This window comes from Solanum dulcamara, chromosome 2 (assembly GCF_947179165.1).
Source record: "Solanum dulcamara chromosome 2, daSolDulc1.2, whole genome shotgun sequence".
NCBI lineage: Eukaryota > Viridiplantae > Streptophyta > Magnoliopsida > Solanales > Solanaceae > Solanum > Solanum dulcamara.
In genome coordinates, this window is record NC_077238.1 from 6,724,470 (window position 1) to 6,750,550 (window position 26,081).

General features: G+C 31.8%; 4 protein-coding genes across 8 annotated transcripts; 2 read left to right on the forward strand and 2 right to left on the reverse strand.

Annotated features, from left to right (window-relative positions):
- Positions 1-1,184: 1,184 nt before the first annotated feature.
- LOC129880153 (uncharacterized) lies at positions 1,185-4,974 on the reverse strand. The gene is made up of 3 exons (XM_055954060.1): positions 4,677-4,974; positions 2,269-2,342; positions 1,185-1,712 (listed from the first exon to the last, which is right to left on the reverse strand). The coding sequence occupies exons 1-3, from the start codon at positions 4,914-4,916 to the stop codon at positions 1,631-1,633; spliced, it is 396 nt and encodes a 131-aa protein (XP_055810035.1). The 5' UTR covers positions 4,917-4,974; the 3' UTR covers positions 1,185-1,630.
- Positions 4,975-6,370: 1,396 nt separating this feature from the next.
- LOC129880154 (pentatricopeptide repeat-containing protein At2g02980, chloroplastic) lies at positions 6,371-9,560 on the forward strand. Of its 5 annotated transcripts, none has more exons than XM_055954062.1 (2): positions 6,371-9,308; positions 9,471-9,560. In XM_055954062.1, the coding sequence occupies exon 1, from the start codon at positions 6,516-6,518 to the stop codon at positions 8,331-8,333; it is 1,818 nt and encodes a 605-aa protein (XP_055810037.1). In that variant the 5' UTR covers positions 6,371-6,515; the 3' UTR covers positions 8,334-9,308; positions 9,471-9,560. The 5 variants fall into 5 exon arrangements, with proteins under 5 accessions (XP_055810037.1, XP_055810036.1, XP_055810040.1 ...); XM_055954061.1 differs by having other exon boundaries at positions 6,371-9,315; positions 9,471-9,555; XM_055954065.1 differs by having other exon boundaries at positions 6,371-8,531; positions 9,471-9,555.
- Positions 9,267-10,717, forward strand: LOC129879823 (ribonuclease 1-like). The gene is made up of 4 exons (XM_055953550.1): positions 9,267-9,315; positions 9,454-9,626; positions 9,936-10,134; positions 10,222-10,717. Exons 1-4 carry the CDS (start codon positions 9,267-9,269, stop codon positions 10,512-10,514), a joined length of 714 nt encoding a protein of 237 aa, XP_055809525.1. The 3' UTR covers positions 10,515-10,717.
- Positions 10,718-12,814: 2,097 nt separating this feature from the next.
- Positions 12,815-15,428, reverse strand: LOC129874858 (3-ketoacyl-CoA synthase 20-like). The gene is made up of 2 exons (XM_055950238.1): positions 14,638-15,428; positions 12,815-13,823 (listed from the first exon to the last, which is right to left on the reverse strand). Exons 1-2 carry the CDS (start codon positions 15,352-15,354, stop codon positions 13,053-13,055), a joined length of 1,488 nt encoding a protein of 495 aa, XP_055806213.1. The 5' UTR covers positions 15,355-15,428; the 3' UTR covers positions 12,815-13,052.
- Between the last annotated feature and the right edge of the window lie 10,653 nt (positions 15,429-26,081).

The window sequence follows — 26,081 nt, forward strand, 5'->3', positions numbered from 1 at the left end:
CGTAATGCACGTCAATAAGCAATCCTACAAGGAACTATATAGGCTTTACTTTTTTCTACGTTTCTAATTAATTGGTCTCCATATTCTTTGCAACTATATACGTCTACGTTTGTATGATAAATAATTTATTGTTTATCATCCAACAACTCCTATATATGATACATTAAAAAAAAGGGCAATTCTTTGGCAGGAATTTCTTCTAACATCACCAAACATTCTCTAGAAAAACAAATGATTAATTAAACTAATTCTAAATTATGACCAAAACAGACGATATAGGATTGCTTGATTATTATTCCTTTGTTTTAATTTATCTGTCTGGGTTACCACTATTACAAAGTTAAAAGATATTCTCTTTTGATCTTTTATTTTTTTAAAATACAAATTAAATATTTTGTATTTTTAAATATTATGACTTAATGGTATTTTTTTTAGCAGTTCTTAAATATGTAAGTTTTATTTCATAAAAATTGAAGATTCTATGTCCAAATTCATGTCGAACATCAATTAGTCTAATACTCATACTCTAAATCAGGCCAAACAAATTAAAACAAAAGTATTATTTTAGAAGTTCTCCTTTATGTCAAGAGCATTTCGCAACTTTTATTATATTATTTAGGGACCTATTATTTAAATTTATATATAATAAAAAACTACCAATATAAATGTTGCGTAGAAAATAGTACTTCTAGATTATTTCTTAACCTCTTTTCTAATATTACTTTACAACCAATCAAGTTCCAACTTTTTATACAACATGCCTAGTGTAATCCAACACGTGGAGTTTGAAAAGGATAGAGTTACGTAGATCTTACCCCTACCCCATGGAGGCACAAAGATTATTTCTAAAACACCCTAGACACAAGTGCAGCAAATCAAAGTAGTTATGAAAAACAATATTTGTGTTTACTCTATTTACACAGTATTATTTTCCGACGAAGAGAATGCAATTGAAGCCCATTTGAACCATGTAATTCCACCACAACAAGGTGAAGCAAATTCAACTTTACAACTCAACAACTGAGAGATAAGATATCATAATTCAAAAATATTTCAAAGAATAATTTCTCATATGTCTTACAGAGTTTAGCAGCTTCAAGCCTGATTGTTTCTCATACATACCCGGTTACCAATGCCATAGAGGAAGAACAAATCCTTCAAACAAAAAAACTCAAACATGTAAATGAAGAAACTAAAAGTGATGAGCATGCTACAGATATGAAACTTTCATACTGACGGTGCAACTTCACAAAGTACACGAACAGTTCTGATAGACACGGAGAACAGACGATCTTGATGTAATAAGTTCTTGCTTGTTCGCTCAGGGGGGCATCAGGAACTTTTGTTCCAGAGTGAATGTGAAAGAGCTACGTGCTCTAGTCTCTGAATTCTTATGCTTTGTGATTTTCAAGAACTACTCGTCATCAACAATCAAAGGGAAAACTTAGAAGAAATACAGCTAATATAGTGCTGATTAAACATGCAAAACAGGTTCTTCAGCAAGAGGCCTATGCTATTGTGCAGCCATGGTGCATATTTAACCTTCATTCTTTCAAACAAAAAAAGGTACTACCAGAACAACAAAGTTGAAATTGACAGAAATTATGTTGGATGCTCCACTTCAAGTTGATCAACTGTTGGAACTATTCTCATCACCAGGCTTAATTCCACTGCAGCAAAAGAAATGTGGTAATTTGACTCGACCGCAGACCCTGCAAGTTTATTTGCAAGCAGAAGATGTTACAAATCATATTTAAAACCCATCTATTCAGGGAAACAATTTAAGAAGCACAAGGCTTTAGCCTGAATCCCAAGCTAAGTTCAGAAACAGGGTCGACACTTTGTTTCCTTCTTGTCGACCTTGTTTCAATTTTATGGGTAGCACAAGTAGACTTCTACTTTTTCACCGTCCCTTTTTCCCGAGGGCCTTTTCGCCTATCAAAACTGTCCTTGAGACTTTCATGCTAGTTCTTGTTCCAGTATGAAAGTTCTATTATAGGGAAAAAATGCATGATAATGCTTTTGTTTTATCGAGCCTTGCTTTAGTCTCTAGTTTAAAGATGGAACAAATAATAGCATTTTAGAAGCAGTAAGAAAGACAGAAATGACGATATATCCAACCTTCTTTTATTTACAAGCTAAATAGAAAAATCAGGGTTTTAGCTTACCAGCTAAACGTTTCATTCTTGAATATGTTACAATTGAGATTAATTTATGGGAAGAAGCAACAAAATTAACTTGCCCATTTTGATGGCATAACGTTCTTACTTGCATCGCATAATCACTGGCACTGGTTTTAGAGCCTTTGGTCCATTTCTTATGCCTCTCTTATGAGGGGAAGTCTGCATGATCAAACATATCCTATCAGCATAACAAAACGTGATGACATGTGAATTATGTAACACATATACACATACGCACTCTCTCAGTGTCATACACAAGCGCGTGAGCAAACACAACTCACAGCATAAGTATGCATTCGGGTAATAAATATGGAAATTTAAACAAGTGCCCCAAGCTGGCATGCAATGCTATGCAAAAAAGCACAAAGAGAAGGGTCAATGGGGTAGTCTAATTGACAAGGCTCCAATTTTTCAGATAAAGATTCAGAATTCCATCATATGATCTTCTCCCCAGGAAAAATTGAAGAAGAGTGGTTGGAAGGATTGTATACATTCCTTTTTGTGTAGGTAGTTGGATCAATTTTTCTGCAAATTTATTGTTATGCACTATAAATTTTTGCAGACATTTCATGTGGAATATGCACAAGCAAGCAGAAAGTCCCTCGACATGAATAACCTATTACAGTGTGAAAGGTTATCAATCTTGCTGCCAATTATTAACAAAAAGTCGGTAGAGATATACATATGTGGGGGCCTCTACAAAGCCACCAGTTTACCAGAATTCAGTTTACGGTCAAAGGGTAGCTAAGATCAGAGTAGGCACTTAGCTAAACTGTTATTAATTGTGAAATAAACAGCCAAAACGTAATGCCATAATTTCAGTACTGAATTATAATTTTATTTAATAGAAAAATCTAATTTGCGGGCATCTTAATTTAAGTCTCAACTCCATATTCATGTATTTGCTGGAATCTGATTAGCCCCCAAAACCCCATCCCGACTGTTGCAAGCTTACACAATATCCAAAGAAAAATAATCATAGGAGGTGCATCGTGTCCCAAGTAACTTCATTTTATGCTTTTAAGCTTAGTTTTACTACTTACTTTCATAACTGGAACTGTCCGGAAATTTCCCGGTCAGATCCAGGCTTTGAGGTTTGCAGGTAAACAAAGGCCAAAAGAAAACAAAGAGTAAATAGGGTCATAGTGTATTCTAAGCCATCACATGAGGAAACTATTTTCTCCCTCCACCCCATTTTCATTTGATCCAGCACTCGCTGATACCCTGACACAGAGCTCACACTTTATCTTAATCTTGTCTACTTTGCGAAGGGAATAGAGAAACTTAAGCCACTTCCCAAATTTCGCCACCCACATAGTAAAGGGCACCAAATGTATTTACAGGACTCTGGTATTCTTAGTGCTTCAATTAGGATGGAGTTTTTCCCAACCGTACTTATGTGCTCTGATGGTTCTATTTCCCCAATAAAGATCATGACGGTAAGTGTTTTCCCGAAAGACATCTCCTGAATCTATCATCTACCGAGTCTATTACCTCATATTCCAAAATAGAAATACACAAAAGCTCTGCACAAGTATAAGGTTTTGCTTCACATATTAGGGCAAGAGACTTTGCAACGTTGCTGATATCAACTCACAACCTAATTAGAACTAAAGACGATAACATCACAGAAACAAAGACTAAAAGAATATAATGTAAAACTTAATACAACAACTAGTTGTGCTGCAACACTGTTCAATCCAACATTATCTGTCAAAGCCAAAATACACAGCAATGCAACGCATAAACTCAAGACTCAACAGACAAGTGTAACATATAACATATTAATCATTAACAAATAACAAAAACTACACCTCAATCCTAAACAAGTAAGGATCGGCTATATGAATAGTCACGGACCACATTACTCCATTTAAACTGATCTCATGCTAATATTATGCAAATACAAATTAAAATGTAAAAGTTATGTATATATTCTAAACGTAAATAAAATCTCTGAAAGGAAAAACCATTCCTAGAAAGCATAGACTCTATAGTAATTTAAAGTGCTAATGTTTAACACATATAACAAAACAATACCCAGAGGTCTAGCTAGGATGTATCCGGACCTTACCCTACCATTGTATTGTATCATACTGTAGTTTTTGATGAATTCGCTGTTGTCTGAATAGATTGTATAGCTTTCAGTCATTACATAACGTCACAATCAGCAATTTGAAAGATGAGCTAAAAATAACAAGGATTATTAATTAAATAATAAATATAAGACAAATGAGAAGAAACAGGTAACTACGCGTTCGCAGCAAATCTACTGTTACACATAATGGGACTTTTCAGCTAATGGTGTATTTAACAATACTACACAATAAAATGTGAGTAATAATGAAAATAAACATTGTATTAAAACTATCAAACACAATATAAGGAAATTTATAACCTTCACTATCAATTTAAACAATAGTAATAAGAAAAACACCCAATTTTCACTCGTTTGAGCTTAATTACAAAGTGAAAAAAGAAGGATCTTGTTACCTTTTTCTTAGGAACAGCCATGAGTTCCATAGATCCTCCAAGAAAGGGTGAATTTGGGAACATAAATCCTATGTTGTTGTTGATGTTGTCGTGTTCAGGTAAAACCAACGATGGTGATGAAACTGTCGGGTGATTAACAGTGTTATCAAGTGGCGGCGGTATGGGTATTGCGTGGGAAAATCTTCGAATGCCATTGATGAAATTGGGGCTGCTTCTAAGCTTGGCTACTGTAGACGCCATTTTCGCCTTTTTAGTTGCTCAACACACGATGAAGGTAGAAGAAGGTTCAATATTGGGCTTTAAACTATTTAAAGTTGGGCTTCTTCCATTTTTGTGGCCCATTGGCCAAATTTATATACTCCCTCCATATATTAAGTAAATTTTTGTGGAATTTTTCATTGTTCAAAATAATTGAATTATTCAAAGTTCAAAATAGATGTTTGAATATTTTTTCATATTTATCCTTTTATTTATTGAAGTTTTATATTTTCTAGGAGATAAATCACACTACTTGCAAAGTTATATTTATGATTTTATAAAAAATAATAATGAAAAGTATGATTTAAATTATGTCCTTAAATATTTTTATTAACATGTGTGTGTTGCCTCACAAATTTATTTAATATAGAATGAAGGGAGTATTGATTATGTATATGTATATTCATATTTAAATATATATATATATATATATATATATTTACGGCTATTTTGTAAAATAAATCATGACATTGGATTGTAATTTTTTTTTGTAAAGTTTAATCAGTTTGAGTTACGATCGAACCACCTCCTCCTGCTTCTTATTCATTTGAATTTTGAATTTGGAGTTGGATTATGTCAGAATTTGACTTGATACTTAAAGTCGGAATTTTAAAAAGTCAAAAATATTAAATCGATATAATTCTACATGTTCTATATAAATTTAAAATTTTATTCAAGCAAAGATCAACTCCATACCTCTAAGTCTAATTTTAAAATACCATAATTTTATTTTTAAATTGCATGTCTGAAATTGATTTTGAAGCAAAAATTGTAAATTTCAACTATTCTTAATGGGGGTCCTAAAAATTAGTTATGCACTTCGCGATAATACAATTTGTTAGCCACAAAAGAAAAAAACATTCATGTATAATTAATGCAATATTTGATTGATCTTATATGGATATTAAGTTGTACAAGATAGGATTTATACAATTATACTAAAAATAAGTATATTAATAATGTATCGAAATTAAACTATTTAAAGATAAAAATATTCTCATAGAATAAATAATCATGTATAATACTTAATTCAAACTGAGGCATAAACTCCAAAGGGAAAAAAAAAGGGCATACAAGAAAAATACTTTTGTTTTGCATTTGTACATCATATTAAATAATTTATTATAAAAATCTAAATCTTAATAAAATGAATTTGTAATGATTTGTAAAAATGGAAATAGAGAACATTCTTCTAATAAAAAAAGACATTTTGGGGCGTAGTGATCTATGAAATAGTTTGAGAATCATGATATTTTAAATTTAAATTTTAATTAAAACAAAAATAGTAAATAATTTCTTTTTATCTATTATAATTTTGGAAGATAGATTTATGTGTTACATATTGCTGCAGAGTTAACATGATATCTATCGCATATAAAAGAGACATATATGCGTGAAAGCTGATTTCAACTCCGCAGCTATATATGAGACAGGATAATTGAGGAGCAAAATGAAAGGCAAGGAGGAGGAAAAGCCAAACTTGTAATAATCCATTTGCAGTATAAAACCTCTTAACAACCTTAATGACTTCAATCTGTTCCCTCCAAAACAATTATATAACTGAATATAAATCTGTAATCCATGGCAATTCAAGCTCCATTACTCACAGTAGGTCCTTTCTCTTGCCAAGATTTCACCAAAAAAAATTCAAGAAAAGACACATTTACACCAATTGACCCTCTTTCTCTTGTACCCAAATGCAAATCTTTAAGAGACCTCAAGCAAATTCAAGCCTTTTCTATAAAAACCCAAATGCAAAATGATGTCTTTTTCATGAGTAAGCTCATAGATTTTTGCACGAAGAGTCCAACACCTGACATTTTGCACCATGCCCACCTCCTGTTTGATAAAATTCCACAACCAGATATAGTCCTTTTTAACTTCTTGGCCCGTGGCTATGCTCGTAGTGACACCCCATTAAATGCTTTTGTTCTGTTCTTGAAAATTCTAACATTGGGTGTTGCCCCTGATTTTTATACATTTCCTTCTTTGTTGAAGGCTTGTGCAGGTGCTGAAGCTTTGGAAGAAGGTAAGCAGTTGCATTGTCTTTTGATTAAATATGGCCTTAACGATGATATGTATGTTTGTCCTGCACTTATGAATATGTACATTGAGTGTAATGACAATGGTTCAGCTCGTAGCGTGTTTGATAGGATAGCTGACCCTTGTGTGGTAACATATAATGCAATCATAATGGGTTACGTGAGAAGTAGCGAGCCAAATGAGGCTCTTTTGTTGTTTCATGAATTGCAAGTGAAAAGAATTAAGCCTACTGATGTTACAATTCTAGGTGTTGTTTCATCATGTGCTTTGTTGGGAACGTTGGAATTTGGAAAATGGGTGCTTGAATACGTTAAGAAGAATGGTTTTGATCAATATGTTAAGGTGAACACGGCACTTATTGATATGTATGCAAAGTGTGGGAGCTTGCCGGATGCGATTTCTGTTTTTGAGAGCATGCCTAATAGGGACACTCATGCATGGTCAGCAATGATCATGGCTTACGCTATTCATGGGCGTGCTCATTGTGCAATATCTTTGTTTCAACAGATGCAGAATGCTCGAGTTAATCCTGATGGAATTACATTTTTGGGCCTACTCTATGCTTGCAACCACAGTGGATTGGTTGAAGAGGGTTTTCGATTTTTCAATAGCATGAAAGAAAACTACAGGATTGTACCAGGAGTGAAACACTATGGATGCATGTTGGATTCGTTAGCTCGGGCTGGCCGCCTTTCTGATGCTTTTAAGTTCTTAATGGAATTGCCAATTCCGCCTACACTTTTACTATGGAGGACATTGTTAGCTGCTTGCAGCATCCATGGAAATGTGGATTTGGGGAAGCTGGTACTTGGGAGAATCTTTGAACTGGACAAATCACATAGTGGCGATTATGTGATCTTTTCAAACATGTGTGCACGAGCTGGGAAGTGGGGAGAAGTAAATTACATCTGGAAATTGATGAAAGAAAGAGGGATTAAAAAAATTCCTGGATGTAGTTCGATAGAGGTTAACAATGTACTACATGAATTTTTCTCTGGGGAGGTTACGCGTATTGAGCACAGGGAGCTGCACCAGGAAGTTGACAAGTTAATCGAGAAATTGAAATTGGTTGGTTATGTTCCTGATACTTCTATAGCTTTTCGTCCTGGCCTGGAAGACGAAGATAAAGAAGCTACTTTGAGGTACCACAGTGAAAAATTGGCGATTACTTTTGGTCTTCTCAATAGTCCACCTGGGAAAACAATTCGTGTTGTTAAGAACCTTAGAATCTGTGGGGATTGCCATTCAGCTGCAAAATTCATATCCCTTATCTTTAAACGAAATATTATTATCAGAGATTTGCATAGATTTCATCATTTTGAAGGTGGAAACTGTTCTTGTGGGGACTTTTGGTGACAAATGATCGTCGATCGATATGCACTCTTGCGAGAGGAAACATCCACCACCTTCACATTTACGAGTTCCATCAATTTTGAAGGTGGAAAAAGTTATGGTGGGTAGTTTTGGTTACATAATTGATGGAATACACATTAGCGAGCGCAAGCCTCTACCAGCTTAACACCAACTGGAGAAAATGTTTCTTTTGATAATTGGGTATTCTCATCAGTTATCATAATATTGTTTTCGTACAGATTTGTTTTGCTAGTGAATCCTGATGAAAAGCTAGTAGCTTAGCACCAACTGGTTTTGCTAGTACAGGTTTCTTATCCTTCTGTACTATATTACATTCTGTTCAGTTTCTTTAATTTTTCATAAATTAACGATGAAGCTACAACTATCTTAAAATCAACTGTAGTCCTAAACAGCACCAATTCATGGATACATAATACAGTATATCCCTGTACTTTGGAAAATGAAATTTAAATCTACAACTAACATCCTTGAAATACTCTTTTTTTTTTCTGGTTATATAGTTTCCATAATTTTCCAAACAAAGGCCTAATTAAGTTCCCTTGATGGGACCATAATTTTTCTTGGACCACAGATTTTTTTGTGGCTGAGTAACTAATAATGTTTCATGAAAAGAGAGGAACACAAAACTAGTTGTACATTAATCTGGTGAAATCTAACCACTAGCCATCAGTTAGACTTTATGAACTACCATGTAGTTTCCTGATACATGTGGTGTGTCTCATAGGATATTCGTCACTCTTCTTAGCATGCTTCCCATTCTTCTCTGTGATTGGGAGTCAAATCAAGAATGACTTCATTTGGCACATGCTCAATGTCCAGATTGTCCTCTTAGAGGAATGTTAGCAGTGTGTGTGTATACCTCTAGACGGAAAACACCATCTTCAACTCCAATAGCAACCTTATATGCAGACAATGATGGGATACTTCTACCGCCCTATGCTGATCAAGCTTATTATAGTAAAATGTTTGTTTGTTCTCTGTGTCTCACAGAGTTTTGATTTTTTTTTTACTTTGTTCAGCAGGCAAGTCTTCCACTTATCGCTAGTTCCTCATAGTATTATATTATTGGAGTTTCCATAGATTTGAACTTTCTCACTTTAAGGTTATGTTTGTTCTCAGTGGCCACCAGCACTATGTGATCAAAAGCGAAGTTGTTGCTATCCAACTACTGGAAAGCCAACACTTGACTTTGGCATTCGTGGACTTTGGCCAAATTACGACAATGGCTCCTATGCATCAAGTTGTGATAACACAAACCTCTATGATGAAACAGAGGTAAGCTCAATGAATTGTGATCTTACATATTATAAATATAATATGATGCTCTTTCATACCGCTAGAACACTGGCACTTTCTCGTGAACATAGTTAATTTTGTCAAAATAGTTTCTCAAGCAAGTTTTCTCCCTAGTTTCTACCAGTGGAGTTCCTTTTTATGATTCTTATGTGACTGCCTTAGTGTGTTTGAAGTAAGGGCCTCTTCATTAATGTATCCTGCACAGATGAAAATTATATATAGGTCAGAAGACTGGTCATTTGGAGATCTGGATACTAACTCTGCACATGAAAATTTATGTTGGTGCAGATCGAAGACCTGATAAGTAGCATGCAAGAGAACTGGCCAACGCTAGCCTGTCCAAGAAATAACGGAACAAAATTCTCGTCACACGAATGGGACAAACATGGCACCTGTTCCCTTTCTACTCTTGATGAGCATTCTTACTTCAAAGCAGCTCTGACCATCAAGGAGAAGGTGAATCTTCTTTCTGTTCTGAAGGATGCAGGTACTTAAAGTTCTGTAACATTTTGAATTTATCAATCCAGTTCAGCATCAAATTATTCTATTAAGTCTCGAAACAAATCCATTGCAGGAATCGAGCCAGGAGGCTTTTACAGCTTGGAAGCGATCAAGGAAGCTATTAAAGATGGAACTGGACATGAAGCACCAATAGAATGCAATAAGGATGCACTTGGTAACTACCAACTGTACCAGGTTTATCTTTGTGTTGATAAGTATGGTACAGACCTCATCTATTGTCCAATACTCCCCCGAAGGAAATGCGATGAAACTATTGAGTTTGCAACCTTTGGTCCAGAATCCTTCGTCGAGGAGGGATCTTTCTTCACTCTTTCTCTAGAGAGTGACCAATCTTCAACCTACTAGGCCTTTTCTTTCCCATGGCGCATTGTGCCTTCTTATGAAATAAGTTTTTCCTACTCAGGGAATTTCCATGCATTTCCATTGAAGTTAAGAGAAATCTAGCAGAAGCAACTTTGTGCAACTTATTTTGTTATATTATCTTCTTGTAATTGAAGTCCCAGTTATTCACTCCATTGATCAAGCAGAAAATTGGGTTGGCTCTCTTTCTTATCTTGTTTGAAAGTCCATATCTGAGTGGTTAATTTGTCTATCGATCCGATATTCTTTGCATCTTGTAGATTTCTTTTGGACAATGATTGTCAAACTAACCACATTGGCTATGAAGAAAGAGAGAAGCTTCTTTTGAAGGTTCTTACCAATTCATAGGCCTATTCAACTTATGATAGTAACACGAAGTGAATGTGACATTTTACCGTCACAAATAGCCACTTTTCAGTTCCTATAAATGAAAAGTAGCCACTATCATGGAGTTTCGAATTCCAAAGATGAAACTCCAGGACATTAGGACATTATCATGAAGTCTTTCCTGTAGGATACAACGTCTCTAGAATTTCTCTTAAAAGCAAGTAGGAGTACTCTTCCTTTCAAGCCTTCTGCCCTTAGATCTTACCTCCCTAATCTTTTATTTTCTCTCGGGATTTAATTTGAGTTGTTGTCTCAGTAGTTGCATTCTTTCCCATTTCCTTGAAAGACGAAAGCAGCCTAATCTTGTTTAGTTTCATGTTCTTGAGTTTCAATTGGAATGCTAGGAGTTGGAGTCTTAAGGTAATTTGAAACTCCATGACGATAGCTATTTTTCAATTACATGACCACAAGTGGCCTACTTGTACTTTTTCACGTTTAACGATGACATGGTTTGGATATAAGAGTTTGATTTGTCCTATGTTTAGCATCGTTAAGGCTAAGGTTGTTGCCGGACATTACTAGCTAAAGTAGTCAGCAAAAACGGATGTTGGATTTGAAGTTTATTGGTTTCTGCAACGGTCTCAAGTTAATATACTATAATAATTGAGTTCACATTCAAATATTTGTTGATACTTGGTGGATATTTTACAAAGCAGGGTGGAGTTGCAATATTAGGTACGGATTGAGACAAACCTAATAACTTTTGCTTAGATCTTATATTTATATTAGAAACTTCATTAAATATGTAAAATTTAATCGTGAACTTAGTAACTAAAACGAGATATGGGTTCAGATGGTCCTATCTCATATTTCATGTGTAGTTTGTGTACCATACTCTCCTCTTGCAATTTGCAATATCACATCACACCTTTCCTGTTTTTTGGAATGGTGGTCCTGTGAATAAAGGTAAAAGAATACAAAAAAAGGAATAAAAAGAGAAGGCAATTGTTGAAACTTCTAAATTTTAAATTAGTTAGTTGAGGGGTACAGAACCAAAAGGCATGATACGTAAACGTGTCTTTTAACTTGACTTCAGATGATATCTTCAATTTTGGGTGTGAACAAGTAGGTATTTAAAGTTGAACAAATAAACACACGCATCCTACGTGACATTACATGTAGGACGTGTGTATCTACTTATTCAACTCTATACAAGTTTTAAGTGTCTACTTTTCAGGCGGGTTTTCTTCTCCACCAAGAATCAAGACGAATGAAAGAGGTTTCCAACGCTGCTGGGCAGAAAGACATGATGGCATAAAACTCGATTACGTATGTTGATTGTTTGTCACTTCAAACACTCAAAACAGACCATTTGTTTTGTGAAATGACAGAGATTGGTTTGGTTACTTAGGGAATCCCAAGCAAAGCAATCTACGCAATTTCCAGGTTCAATAGTAGGAAAGAAAGGGACCTCTCACTCAATTCAATAACATGCTCTAGGGCATCTTTTTCTAATAATAATGTTCGCATTTGACCAGGCTTTTTGGACGTTCCATGATTAAATTGACTAGTGGCACTTTCGAGATGCCACCTTGAAATATAAAAAAAGTCTTTTCAATTCCATTTGACTCGGGGGGTCAGGGACCCTCCAACGAAAACCTCATTTTTTTTGTCATTGATACTTGTGCACACCCAAAATTGGAAGATATAGATACCAATTGAGATCACATTAAAGGGCACTTTTATCTACTATGCCGAACCAAAATGACCCAAAAACTATTTTTGTAACGAAAGAATATCAAAAAACTATAAGTAATAAAAAAAAATATGGTTAACTCATGAATTTCATGTGTTATACCCAACACACTGATGGTATATTGGGTACAAAAATATATTTTTCACGATATATTTAAGATTACAAGTTGCAAAAGTAAACTTCGTGTCTAATCAAACTAAGATTGTTTGAAATGATTCAAGATTCAATACCAGGGTATTTTCCTTCAACAAATAGAGAACATGAATGAGCTAATTCAACATTAAAATAAAAAGATTGAAATTGATATTTGAACTACCTACTGGTTGCCCTCATTTGGCTTCAATTTTGTACTTCTAGATACATTGATTGTACAAATAATTATTTGCACAATTTAATATACTAGAGTGATTTTTTTGTAGGTGTTGTCCATTTATACGTATTCAGCATGAACGTGAGACTTGAGCGGGAAAATCATCAATCTCATCTGTCCAGGCGTTCTTTTCTTTTCCTGGATTGACTGTCCTCAGGGCTCGCCAAACAGCACTGTTACATTTGAATCCTGATCCGAATCCTATTTGCCACGCTCTATCGCCTTTCTTAATCCTCCCTTTAGCCTCGGAATACGCCAAATTGTACCAAACTGAGCTACTTGAAGTGTTCCCGAACCTATAAAGAGTCATTCTAGACGGTTCCATAAGTGCTTCTGAGAGATCAAGATTCTTTTGAAGTTCATCTAAGACAGCTCTACCCCCTGCATGAATGCAAAAATGCTCGAACGCCATCTTGAAATCCGGGATATATGGTTTGATTTTCCGTTTAAAGACGTTCCTCATGATTAACGAGGCGAAAAAGAGGAGCTGCTCGGACATCGGCAGGACTAGTGGACCTAAAGTTGTGATGTTTGTTTTTAAAGCCTCACCGGCTACTGCCATTAAGTCCTTTGACAATGACATGCCTTTTTTACCATCCTCTTCTTCATCTTGAAATACGCAACTGAATGCTCTGTCGTCCGCACCTTTATGGGTGCGGACAACATGCATCAGTTGATATTTCGACCTCCATCGGTCGGAAAAACGGTTCGATAAGAGAACAGCGGATGCGCCCATCCGGAAAATCATGTTTGGTATTAGCTTTGATTTGTCATTCCCAGTATAGAAGGCTGATGAGACTATTTCTGTGCTTACTATAAGTGCATAGCTGTTGGCTTGACCCTGTTCAAAATCATTTCACAAGTCAACAATGCTACATAATATATTATGGTATTTGATTGAGCACTAGGAAGTTTTATGACATACAAAAAAGTATCTTTAAAATCTATGATATTCAACATTTTTGAGTGTTTAGGTATGACTGGTTAAGTCACCTTTCAGAAAAATGACTTATTTTCTAAAAAATGATTTGAGTGTGTAAAATACTAATGATACTTTTTTAACTTTATTTGTCCAATTTGAAAAATCAAGAGATAATTTACTATTTTGTGTCTATTTTATCCTTGTTATTAAATACTATTCATTTTCTAACATTTGAATGACTTATAATTAATAGGGGTGATATAATAAAATTATCCTTTTATTTATGATTTCTTAAAAGGTGTATGGACAACTAAAAATAAACAGAAAGTATATATTTATTAAAAGTTGAAGATAATATTAATGGAGTATTAAATATTAATAATAATGTCTAGTATTATTTAAAGGTAGTGATATGAAGTAATGAGCTGAAATAATTATGAAGGAATGTTGGTTGAAAAATATCTTTTTGCAATCAAATGCCATAACATGACTAAGAAACACATTTTTGAGAAAATATATTTAATTTCTTCATATCGAACACACCCCAAACAATAAAAAAAAATATTTTTTTCCATGGAGTAATTAAATTTCAAGGAGAACCTGTAAAGTTTTTTACAATATCAATTCAATTTAACTAGCCATATTAAGAGGTTATTTCTAAATTGTATCTTTTTTTATTAATTTTTTTGAAACAGACTAAAAATATATATATCGACAAAGACGATATACTAACCTGTAAAAGCCTGTTAGCCAAGTCTACAGAAATAAGTCCTGCACTACAGCCCATACCTCCAAGATTATATGTAATCACATTGACTCCAAGCTTATAATGGTTCACAACCATGGCAGAAAGAGAAGGTGTTGGATTAAACATACTAGAGTTCACAATAATAAATCCAATTTCTCGAATTTTTACGCCAGTTTTCGCCAATAAATCGTCGATAGCACCAATAATAACCAATTTCGCTTGATGTTGGTTACTACTAAGCGAAAAATTCGATGGAATCCATTTATCGACTGGAACATAAGTCTTGTCACTTAAACCCGAGTTGTACAAGATTTTCTTCTGAAAATTTAAACTACTTTCATCGAAAATATCCGTTAATTTCTCTAATAAACGTTCTTTCGACATCATGTAACGTTCGTTTGGCTTGTAACACGAGAAATCGACTAGGTAAACGTTTTTCGGACGACTCATGAAGTATATCGTACCCAAAAAAACAACAAGAGTTGAATAAGATTTCAACATGGCAAGATTTTGCACGAGATCTTCAAGTGTAAGGGTTGAAAGATGAAGTCCCACAGCAACAAGAATTGGCACAGTTAATAGATAAATTGCATTTGAGATTAAGTAATGATAACCAAGTTTAACATATTTGAGTCTAACAGAGAGAAGAAAATTTGGTAAATTTGATGATTGAATTTCTCCATTAGGAGAATTTTTTGCCATTGCTGGAAGAAAAGAGAAGAAAATTATGAGCAGAAAAAACACACACACGAAAGATTGGAGTATAATATGATATGATTGTTGAGTTTTCAAAATACATCAAGATTGGTCAATTTAAAGAGTGAAAAAATAACAAATAAATAGATTACCTCCTATTACATTAATGTGTAATAAATTGATGACCTAAAATGATAATGTAAAGTCAATTTTGTTTATTTAAATTTATCATCTTTCCATTGCCGTAATATTAAATGCAATTAAACACCCAACACATGTTGTATACCCCTACCTAAATGTGTCGGAACAAATTTTCAACTCGTGATAAGAAGATGAGCTAATAATTACTCCCTTTCCATTCCGTTTCATATTACTTGACTCTTGTAATCTTATTGATTTGATATATTTTTTTAAAAAAATTAATAAAAATTATATTTTACTAAATTTATCTTGTTAATAATGCTTTAGAACTTTGAAACTGACTACTACTATAACTTTATGTAGTTATTTAATAAAACAATAAAATTCTCTTAATTTAATAAAATAACGTCTATTTTTGAAATATGGGTAAAGTAAAATAAAACGTAGGGATTAATTGCATTACTTGTAATTAAGAAAACATAGCTAATTACAAAGTTATTAAATGGTAATTAATAGAAGTGTCAAATAGGCGGGTTGAGCTGAATTTGAATGTGTTAAAGAGAGTGAGTTAATAAAGAGCTTATTAATAAATAGACGAGTTATTGAATCGTTCAAATATTACTTGGGTTGAAATGAGTTGGGCAAAAATGTAGGTCATAATTCAACTCGCTCAATTCTTATTAAGTTTTAATTACCTCATTTGTTATTTTATTATTTTTTAGTAACTAATAACACGATTTTTTCTCCTTTATTATGAGTATATATAACATATCAAATAGAAAAATATTTATTTAAAATATTTTAATAAGATCTATTACAGGTGAATTTGAGCCATATATAGACTCAATTTTTGATGAGCTGAAATAAATTAAACTAATAAATACAAAATTCGTTAAGTTAAGCTAATAAATAAACAAATCAATAATTCACTTAAGCTTAAACAAATTCGATAAATTATATTTTTATAAGCTAATCTTACCATCTATAATCATGAGATAGGTATGAGCAAAACCACTGGGGACAGAGAATGGAATACTAAAAGAAGAGAATTTTAGGACTTCAAGAAAGTTAGGCAAATGATGTCTGTTACCTAAAAGCATATAAGCACGTATTGCATGATCTTCAATGCAAAAAAAATCGAAAGCTAATAGAAGGTTAGACGTATTGGGGTCGAAATAACAAAACGTCGTATGAATGTAATAATTATTAATTTTGAACGATGATTAATGAGACGATAAAAAAAATTAAGACTACAGAGAGAATTATAATCTCTTCTTAAGTAAACTCTCTAAACAATTAGATTGTGGACGTTGTTGTACTATGTATTAAATTCAAATATCTCAACCTAAACACAAAAACCCCACCTGATGACCTATTTGATCCGATCGAAAATATGTGTCTTAGTATAAATTATTGTCCCATTTATTTCCCCAAATATTTAATTTAGAACTGGAAATCAAAAGAGGAGCCCCTAAAGCACAATTTAAATATGAAACTTTCAATAAATTTATAAAAGTTATCATGGAAATCACTTATTTCGATATCTAAATAAAAAATTATCGATTTACTATAATAATTTGAAATGAATCCATTGATAAACACGAAAATTTACTAAATAGTAGTAAATATTTTTTGATTTAATAATTTTTCGATAGCTAAACTCGAGGCATTAAATAAAATAAATGGGTATTTATTTGAATATTTTTCGACGACTAGACGATTTACAATAACAATATGCCGTTATTCCGTCGGACATAATCCATTGGAAATCCATGTCGAAAATCCAATACAATATCAGAACCAAAATTCTATAAAATAAATATAGTGTACCATGTTACAAAACAAAAGGTACTATGGCCTACTTAGGAATGGGCATGGTATGATATCAAAAATTTTGATTCGATAATTTTGATTTTTGATTTTTAATAATATTACATTATTATCATTTTAAATTAATTTGGTATAATTTGGTATTTTAAGTTCAGTTTTAATGTTTTGCAATAAATCGGTAATCATAGTTTATTCGATTTTGACTTACATATACTTATATAATAGAGAATTATGACTTTGACTTTCCAAGAAATGTCTTAATTATATCATACAAAAACCTTATACATATAGAAATATTTAAAAGAAAGTACAAGCTCTTTCGAAGGAGAGACCTTCACATTCCAATCCAGTAGAATCAGACGATTTTCTTTGTCCCAACTTGGTGAATTGCATCCCCGCACAACGACATTCTTTGTTTTTGCTCTCCTTGTTGTCCTCGCTCAGTCTTTCAACGACTGGAAAGATGGTTGTAGAAACGAAGCCTATCATCATGCTGACCATCAAGTACGAAAAATTGGGGCCCTTCTCAAAGATTTGATGAAATGGCCCACCCAACCCAAGATAGACTAGTAGTCAAAGTTACAACATCTAAGCAATTAAGTGTGTTCTAATTAATACTAGCTTGTATATTTGTTTTAAGTATTATTATTATTATTATTATTATTATAGATAGATTATATATATAACTATATACTTGAATATGATATTTGATATTTTGGTACATAACGAATGCAGTATCAAATACCAAAAAAATTAAAAATATATACTCCTTCCGTTCATCTTTACTTATCCATTATATTAAAAATAGATTTCCAACACTACTAGTCTAGTTTAGAAAATCAATGATTTATTTATCCATTTGTGTCCCTTATACCCTTGCTATTGGATACTACTATTCAATAGTAATACATTTATCAAAATATTAAATTTAATATATTCTAAGGGTAATATAATAATACTATCTTATTATTTATTGTTTTTTAAGATGTGTGTCAAATCAATAGTTAGACAGACAACTTTTATTGAAAAGAAAAAGTACTAAATATCATAATATCGAAATAACGATATCAAAAATTTTGATTTCTATATAATAATTTGATATTTATTATACCATGCCCATCCCCAGGACTAACTATTGTTACATCAACATGCCTAAGGCCATCATGGACACACTTGACTCCCCAAGAACTACTCATATTTAAGACCAACACCAACCCACATGCCCATACTATTCACCACCTCTCTGGCAAAAGTGCAAAAACAGTGCATTAACTATCCCAACTACCAGAATTAAAACCCAATTAATTAATTACCTACCAAGAAAAAAGGTATTTTACAAGTGCATGCAGTAACTTTGAATATGAGTTGTTAATATTATAAGTGGTCATCTTATTTGTTTACAGAAAATATTACTAAGATTATGAAAATGACACTAAATAACAAATGTCAGTGCACTGATCAAGCTGCCATACTTTGACTAAATTCCCTTTTTTTCAACATTACCAATTCAATGTTGATAGTGCGATTTTGGAGCAATGTTAAAATTATTTTTGTGTGACTTATAGGTTATAGATGCAAATCATGGAAGTAATCACTATTATTTGTTTTAGAATACGTAGGTTGTCACACCCCATGGGATGCATTCCATCCTCAAACGTGCTAACGCGAGATGTTTTCTGTACTAAATAGCTTTTTCTTTGCCAATTCAAAGACTTGTGGTATTAAAAAGTAAAATAAGGAAATGTACAAAGGAGCAGAAATTAAAGAATACGCGGCTATTCACTGGAATATCAATCTCATCGAGATCATCGATCTCATACCAAATCCCATCAATCGAATCACTTTTTTGAGAAATACAACAACATCTTTACCATCTAGAGTAACGATGAGTACGATAAGTTAGTAAAGGCATTTCAGGATATGATACAAGTGAAGAAAATCCCTTAGTAAGTCGACAGCTTCTCATGTGGATGATTTAAGGGATGGCAGTTGGGCGGGCCGAGGTTGGATTGTAGGAGGGAGGTATTGGGCTTAATCCGCATTAATCCACCCTATTTTATTAGTGGCAGAGTCAAGATTTGAATTTTATAAGTTCTAAATTTTAGAATAGCGACATTTCTAACCAAAATAACACTATGCTAAGGGATCGTTTGAGTTAATCTTGGAATAATTTTTTAGTGCCCTTTAATCTCTTATTTGATTGCAAAGGTGGTAATAACTTATCCAACGATTAACAATTAGTACTGAGATGAGTTATCTTTTTAACAACATTCATAATAATATTCATAACATTAATCAATCGTTGTTTTTATGATAATATATTTTTCTATCAAGAATTACATTTATAAATACAATTTCTATTTATGAATATATTATAAGTTGAATTTATTTGTCTAATTCTTATGTTTATTTATATTTTGATTTCTCTTACAATGTTCACTTCACTACTAAATTACATATTTTTAATTAAATAATTTATTAGTTACTTAAAAATTATATTTTATATATCAATTAAAATTTAGATAATTTAAATAATAAAATTTCTTTTACTTTAATAAACTTAAAATGAAAGTTCTATTTTTAAGCTAAATAAGATGAATGTTTTATTTTTAAGTTAAATAAGATGAAAATTTTATTTAAAGCTAAATAAGATGGAAGTTTTATTTTTAAGTTAAATAAGACGAAAGTTCAATTTTAAAAACATACAGCACAATCATGAAAATGCATACACAAAAAGATTTAAATAAGATGGATATTTTATTTTTAAGAATAAATAACTAAAGCTTGCAAAAAAAAATGTATAAATAAATAAATAAATAAGGTGGAGGGTATTTTTGTAAACAAATAACTTATTTTTAGAAATTGTGCAATGAATACAATTTTAAATATGACCAACCAAATAAGCAATAAAAACTACTCTCAATCTAACTAATTCCAGCATAACTTATCTATCATAATTTATTCCAACATAACTAATCCTTATATCCGAACCAAACGACCCCTAACAACATTAACACTATTTAGCAAGCCTTTTATGTTTCCTCTTTGCATAATTTCTTTAAACCTATAAAAGATCTTATGCACCTATAAAAGATCTTATGCGCATGCAGGGGCGCTCCCATATCTAAAAAGTTTTGTGTTTACTAGGGGAGGGGTGTACATGGATCGGGTTGGTTTAGATTTTTTACAAATCAAATCAAATTATTTGTGTCGGATTATTAAATCTATAAACCAAATCAAACCAATAAAAGTCAGTTTTTTCGATATCAATTTTTCTCGGTTTTTTCGGGTTTCTCAGGTTTTTCGAGTTTTTCATAGTATCTAATAAAAATCACAGAGCAGTGCTTCTTAAAAAGAGTTCTAGTACAAAATATCAACATATAAGATGGAGGCAGAACACTGTTTGAAGTTTTAACTTTATAATATAACTTTATAAGATGAGTTTTTTTTTTGTATATTATTTAGATGAGCTTTTTAAGTCCAAATCTAAATGTAAGAAAGAAAACAAAAGTTATGAAAAAAATTTAAAAAATATTTATAAATTATATTTTAATAAATATTTTTATGTATAACATAATTTAAAAGTAGTATATCTATAATCGAATCGATTTGGGTTCGGTTTGACTTTTTTTAGTTAAAACCAAACCAATCCTATAATGGTCGGGTTTTTTTTCCAAACACCAAACCAAGTCAAACCAAACCACTAATCCGGGTTTTTTTCCGGTTTGATTCGATTTGTCGGTTTAATATGGTTTATCGATTTGCCCTGTACAGCTCCAGTGTTTACTCTATTCTCTTCCGATCTTATTAAATATTAGCATAACCTCTGATGAAAAAGCATTATCCAATCCAGGAAGGATACAGGTACAGCCTATGTTGTTTGAATTCTCTAAGAATTCGAAATTGAAAAAACACTATTTTAAAAAAATCCAACACGTATTCATTATACATTTTTAAAATTCCGAGAAATAAATATATGGTGCAGGAGGGGTTATAAGGTCCATAAACCATCAATATGGCATTTACATTTGTTTTTCACCAGAATTAAAAGTACTATGAGTGATCAATTCAATTTCATTAACGTAAAGAACATTGATTCAACCCATCTTGTCCTGTCCTGTATAGGGATTTAACCAGCCCAGTAGGGAGAGAGTATTTGGGGACCTGGTGGATTCCATGTGATGCAAAATTAATGTGGTATGGATTCACCTTTGTTAAGGAGAGTTTACAATTTCACCCTTTTTTCTTCGATATGAAATTTTCTGATGCGAATCTAAAAAGTTGGGGCGATGTCAGTCGATTGAGCGTCTCCTCAGTCTTCTTGCATCTTTCCAGCTTTTTTTTTGATTCTTTTTATATTCGATAAACTATCGAAAGACATATTTATTTCTCTTTTTTTCCTATTTTTAGTAATCGTCGATGGAAAGTAGCTACATGTAGCATAAAAGAAAAGAGATTGACATCCGACAAAATATGGTGCAGAAAAACTAAAATTCCCGAATTTAAACTGGGGAAAAAAGGATTTGCAGTCCTCTGCGTTACCACTCTGGCCATGAATATTAGACATTGGATAAAAAGAAAAAAAGGGCTAATGTGGTTACATTTTTCTATTCTTTTAGCCATTTTTTCTTTCATTTTCTTCAACAACCTAGTACTCAATTATTTTGTCTTACACTGATAATGGATGCATGTGCTCTTTGTTGACGATTCTACATACCATTACTTCTTAGGATTTCAGGACAAATAAGTCAACAAACATAAATCTTTAGTGTGATTCTAGCACCAAATTCCCAGGAGGAGGAAATTACTCTCATCGTCCAACAATACTTATTTATTATTGACTTTGCACAATTCTTAAGAAATTATAAATAGAAGGGTAATTTTATCATATTACCCTTTAAATATAATAAATACAATATCTTGAAAAACGTAATAGAGAAATGACTATTAATTAATGATACGGGTAAATTAGGAACTAAGTTAAAATTATCTCTTGATTTCATAAATTGAACAAATATTGTTGGATATCTATTTTTAATATAATGGATAAATAAAAATAAACGGAGGGAGTACTAGAATACAAAGAATCATTAGAATGGAACCTAAAATTTTGCCCATTAAATAATTGGTTGCCCTATTTATGTAAGTTGGAAGAAGATTACTATTTTAATTTCTTAGGAAGGATAATGATCGAGTGATATTGCATCTTTGATCCAGATCGAGGAACTTCTTAGATATGATGTAAAAGAATTTCTATTAATCAGGAATTTTTCTATGAAAAATATGAATCGAAGTTTGAAGAATTAAGGGAGGGAGACAGAGACTGAGACCTTGATGCGCATCAATTTCATAGTTTGGACTTCTGAAATATGACATATTTTGAGATTTTTTATTTGATTGTATCGAAAGGTCTAATGATTTACAAAATTTCCTACTGGTTCGGATCATTTGAGTGTGATATATATATATAGACTTAATTTCATTATGAACCCCTAATTTATCAATTTTAATAAATTAATAAAATTTGATTCAAATAGAAATCCAAAAAGTGGTAGGTACGTTTTTTCCGTTCACAAAAAGCAAATAATTAATTTATGCGTAAAATTCTAAAAATGAAGAAGATTATGTTGATTAATTTTTAGATCTAATTGGCACCTTATTGATTTAGTATAGTCTATCTATTTCGAATGAGATGTAAGCCAAGACATGTGTCCAACATTTTGCTGATATTCTAAATAAGACATGTTATATAGTACTATCAATTAATTTTCAATCATAGGTACTTATCTAATCCCTGTCCAAGTGTACACTCGCGGATACAATTATCATGCGCTCAAATATAATGTATTTCAATACAATATTATTAGACACGTGAATACGATGTATTACACTAAGTTTTGAAATCAAAATACTGCTACACTTTGTAATCAAGCAAAGTCCCCCTATTTTCATAAATCTAGACACAAATAACGATATTTACGAAATTTTCTTGTAAAAATAGCCCAAATCCATCCAGTCCGTCTAATATTTCACAAGTTGGGCATTGACCTAAATTGTTCATGGGCTGATTTGGACAGTGGTGGAGCAAGAACTTTTGCTCAGGAGATTCAAAGTATAAAGAAGAAGCTCAGGTGGTAATGCAAGTGTGCGATGAGCGTAGCGCCCTCGGCATGCTCTTTATACAAACAACATAGGCATTTCATTAGTTAATAAATGTAAACACCAAACTAATTAAAAATATCAAAAACAAAGATACGTTGATAAAAAAATGTGGATTGGTTATATCACATAAGTTAATTCCTAAAACACATGAAAATTAAAGGATGAGAAAGGGAGCGAGACAAGGAAGTAAAATAGTTACCTTAACTTGCTAAATTTAACTTACCTTATCATACCACATTAAGTATTTCTTCCTACTTTTATCCTGCTCCACCGAGCATTTTTAAATTTTTTTGTTTTTTTTGTACTTTTATTTTGTAATGTTTTACTTTATTTTGCACTTTTTACAAAAAAAATTAAATTAACATTCATTCAATCATATGTTACTATGAAAATCGTCAAGATTCTCTAAAAAGTGTGCAAGAATAGGGTTATTAATAGTATAATGCATATTCAAAAGATAAATAAATGGCATCGTCAATTTTATAAGTTCATATAATTTAATTAACTAGGTTAGTCATCATTTGTAAAAAAAAAAAACAAATGACGAATAAATCAAATAAATTTAGTTTCCATCTCTCAAAAATAGAATTGGAAAAATAAAAAATAAATTCCATGAATTATATTAAATTGATATTGTTAAAAGGATATTGATGATTTTTAAGATAATTCCTCATTTTTAAAAGAGTTTATTCAAGTTAGAACATAAAAAAAGAGTTATGTTAAAACAAAATGAATAATAAATATAAGAAAAATAAAAATAAAAAATAAAAAGAATGTGTCTAATAAATTTAAACAAACATAAATTAGAAAAAAGAAATGGTATAAAAGAGAAAAATAATTAAAAATAAAAAGAAGATCTTAGCCCAAAAGTTGAGCTCAACTAAGGGGATTAGAATCCATGACATGAAAGCTTGAACCCATGGCATGAAAGCAATTCTTGAACACCTTTATCCACTAAGCTAAACTTCTCTTCTTCTTTTTTTTTCCCAGAGGGTTCATTTTAATATATATACTCATAAAATCAGAATTTAACCTTATATATATATATAGTGTAATTTTTCGACGAAGGGGGTTTGAGCGAACCCCCTGGACACCACCTACATCCGCCCCTGGTAATGGGCCAATTTGGCCAAATTTGGATCTATGAGTCTTGTACATTAATGTCTTTGAAAAATATAGTGAGTAAATATATTTGAGACCCTATCGATTAATAGGGCTAAAATAGTAAATTCACTATACTAGTTATTATTTCTTAATGGAAAAATTACGCAGATAAGCAAACATCTACTAGTTAATTAACTAACATAGCTATAGTTTGAATTAATTATGACTCGCAGCAACTATTTAACTGTAATTACAGTTTGAGTTTTGTATAATTCGCGCGATTGTACAAACGCTATGCGTGAATACAACTTGAGTTTTGTATAATTCACGCGATTTATATAAACGACGTGCGCGAATCAAATTGTATAGCAAAATATGCAAATACTACAAGATGTATCGCGAATTATACAAATGTTGTGCATGAATTGTATAGTGAAATATACAAACGTTATACAAAAAATGTGAATTGTATAGTGAATTATACAAACGTATATAAACGTTGCGCGAATTATACAAACGCTGCTATAACTATAACTACGAATTGTAATTAACAAATTATAGTTATGGAGCATAATCAAAGTATTTTTGAGTGGCTATATGCAAAAATTTCCCCTTTTTTAATAGGTGTGCCAAGTCAAAATTTGACAAGTAAATCGAAACGGAGGGAGTATTGAATTACTTGGCATGTGTTCTTCTTGATTTAACCATTAATTTTAAAGTATATATATTTTTACCATATTAATATTAGAAAATTTGCAATTTATAATACTTTTTATATAGTTTTCAAATATCTATACTTGAATTTTACAATATTAAATTAGCCTGATTCAGTATAATTTTGAAAAATAACTAAAATAACTCTTGAAAAGTGAAACGTGATAGTATTTTGGCGACGGAGGAAGTAACGTGCAAGTTTTAACGTACCTAAAAGATTTGTTTCTATACAGTTCAAATGTGTTTTTGTTTTTTTTTTACAATTTTCACACAATTAATGTTGTAACTTGTTATAATAGGTTACTTACCATTCATTTTTATTATTAATGATAAAGAACTAACTTAAGAAATGAGTATTATACAAGTTATATGAGACCATACATGGATCTCTTAAAGCACTAATATGAGATTTTTAATGGATATATGAAACATGACAATTTGATATGTACGCCCAATATTGAGAGATAAAAATTGATATGAGTCTAAATCTGATATCATGTGAAAAATAGATCATAAATCTGACTCAACTAATTAAAAATTAACCACCTCTTAAAAGCACCGATGTGAAATTCTTCAAAGTTATCAATCGATTTTATTGAATAGAGTTATTTGTGATCATTCTCTTTTAACGACCTGATCGTGTATATTTCTTACACTATTTATTTACATAGAAATTAAACTCATATAAATTTTATATTAAAGAATTTAAGTTATTTTACACCGAGTGTAATGCATTTCTTACAAAATCAATGTACGTAGTGTAATGAAATTTTCACATAATC

What these genes read in the sequence shown, in the direction of transcription:
- LOC129880153 (XM_055954060.1), bottom strand. Translation starts at nt 4,916, where the DNA reads ATGGCGTCTACAGTAGCCAAGCTTAGAAGCAGCCCCAATTTCATCAAT. An exon ending in TGGCTGTTCCTAAGAAAAAG is followed by an intron (nt 2,343 to 4,676) that starts GTAACAAGATCC and finishes TTGATCATGCAG; the next exon opens with ACTTCCCCTCATAAGAGAGG. An exon ending in CCAGTGATTATGCGATGCAA is followed by an intron (nt 1,713 to 2,268) that starts GTAAGAACGTTA and finishes ATAAACTTGCAG; the next exon opens with GGTCTGCGGTCGAGTCAAAT.
- LOC129880154 (XM_055954062.1), top strand. Translation starts at nt 6,516, where the DNA reads ATGGCAATTCAAGCTCCATTACTCACAGTAGGTCCTTTCTCTTGCCAA.
- LOC129879823 (XM_055953550.1), top strand. Translation starts at nt 9,267, where the DNA reads ATGGGATACTTCTACCGCCCTATGCTGATCAAGCTTATTATAGTAAAA. An exon ending in CAAGCTTATTATAGTAAAAT is followed by an intron (nt 9,316 to 9,453) that starts GTTTGTTTGTTC and finishes TCTCACTTTAAG; the next exon opens with GTTATGTTTGTTCTCAGTGG. An exon ending in ACCTCTATGATGAAACAGAG is followed by an intron (nt 9,627 to 9,935) that starts GTAAGCTCAATG and finishes ATGTTGGTGCAG; the next exon opens with ATCGAAGACCTGATAAGTAG.
- LOC129874858 (XM_055950238.1), bottom strand. Translation starts at nt 15,354, where the DNA reads ATGGCAAAAAATTCTCCTAATGGAGAAATTCAATCATCAAATTTACCA. An exon ending in TGGCTAACAGGCTTTTACAG is followed by an intron (nt 13,824 to 14,637) that starts GTTAGTATATCG and finishes GATTTTGAACAG; the next exon opens with GGTCAAGCCAACAGCTATGC.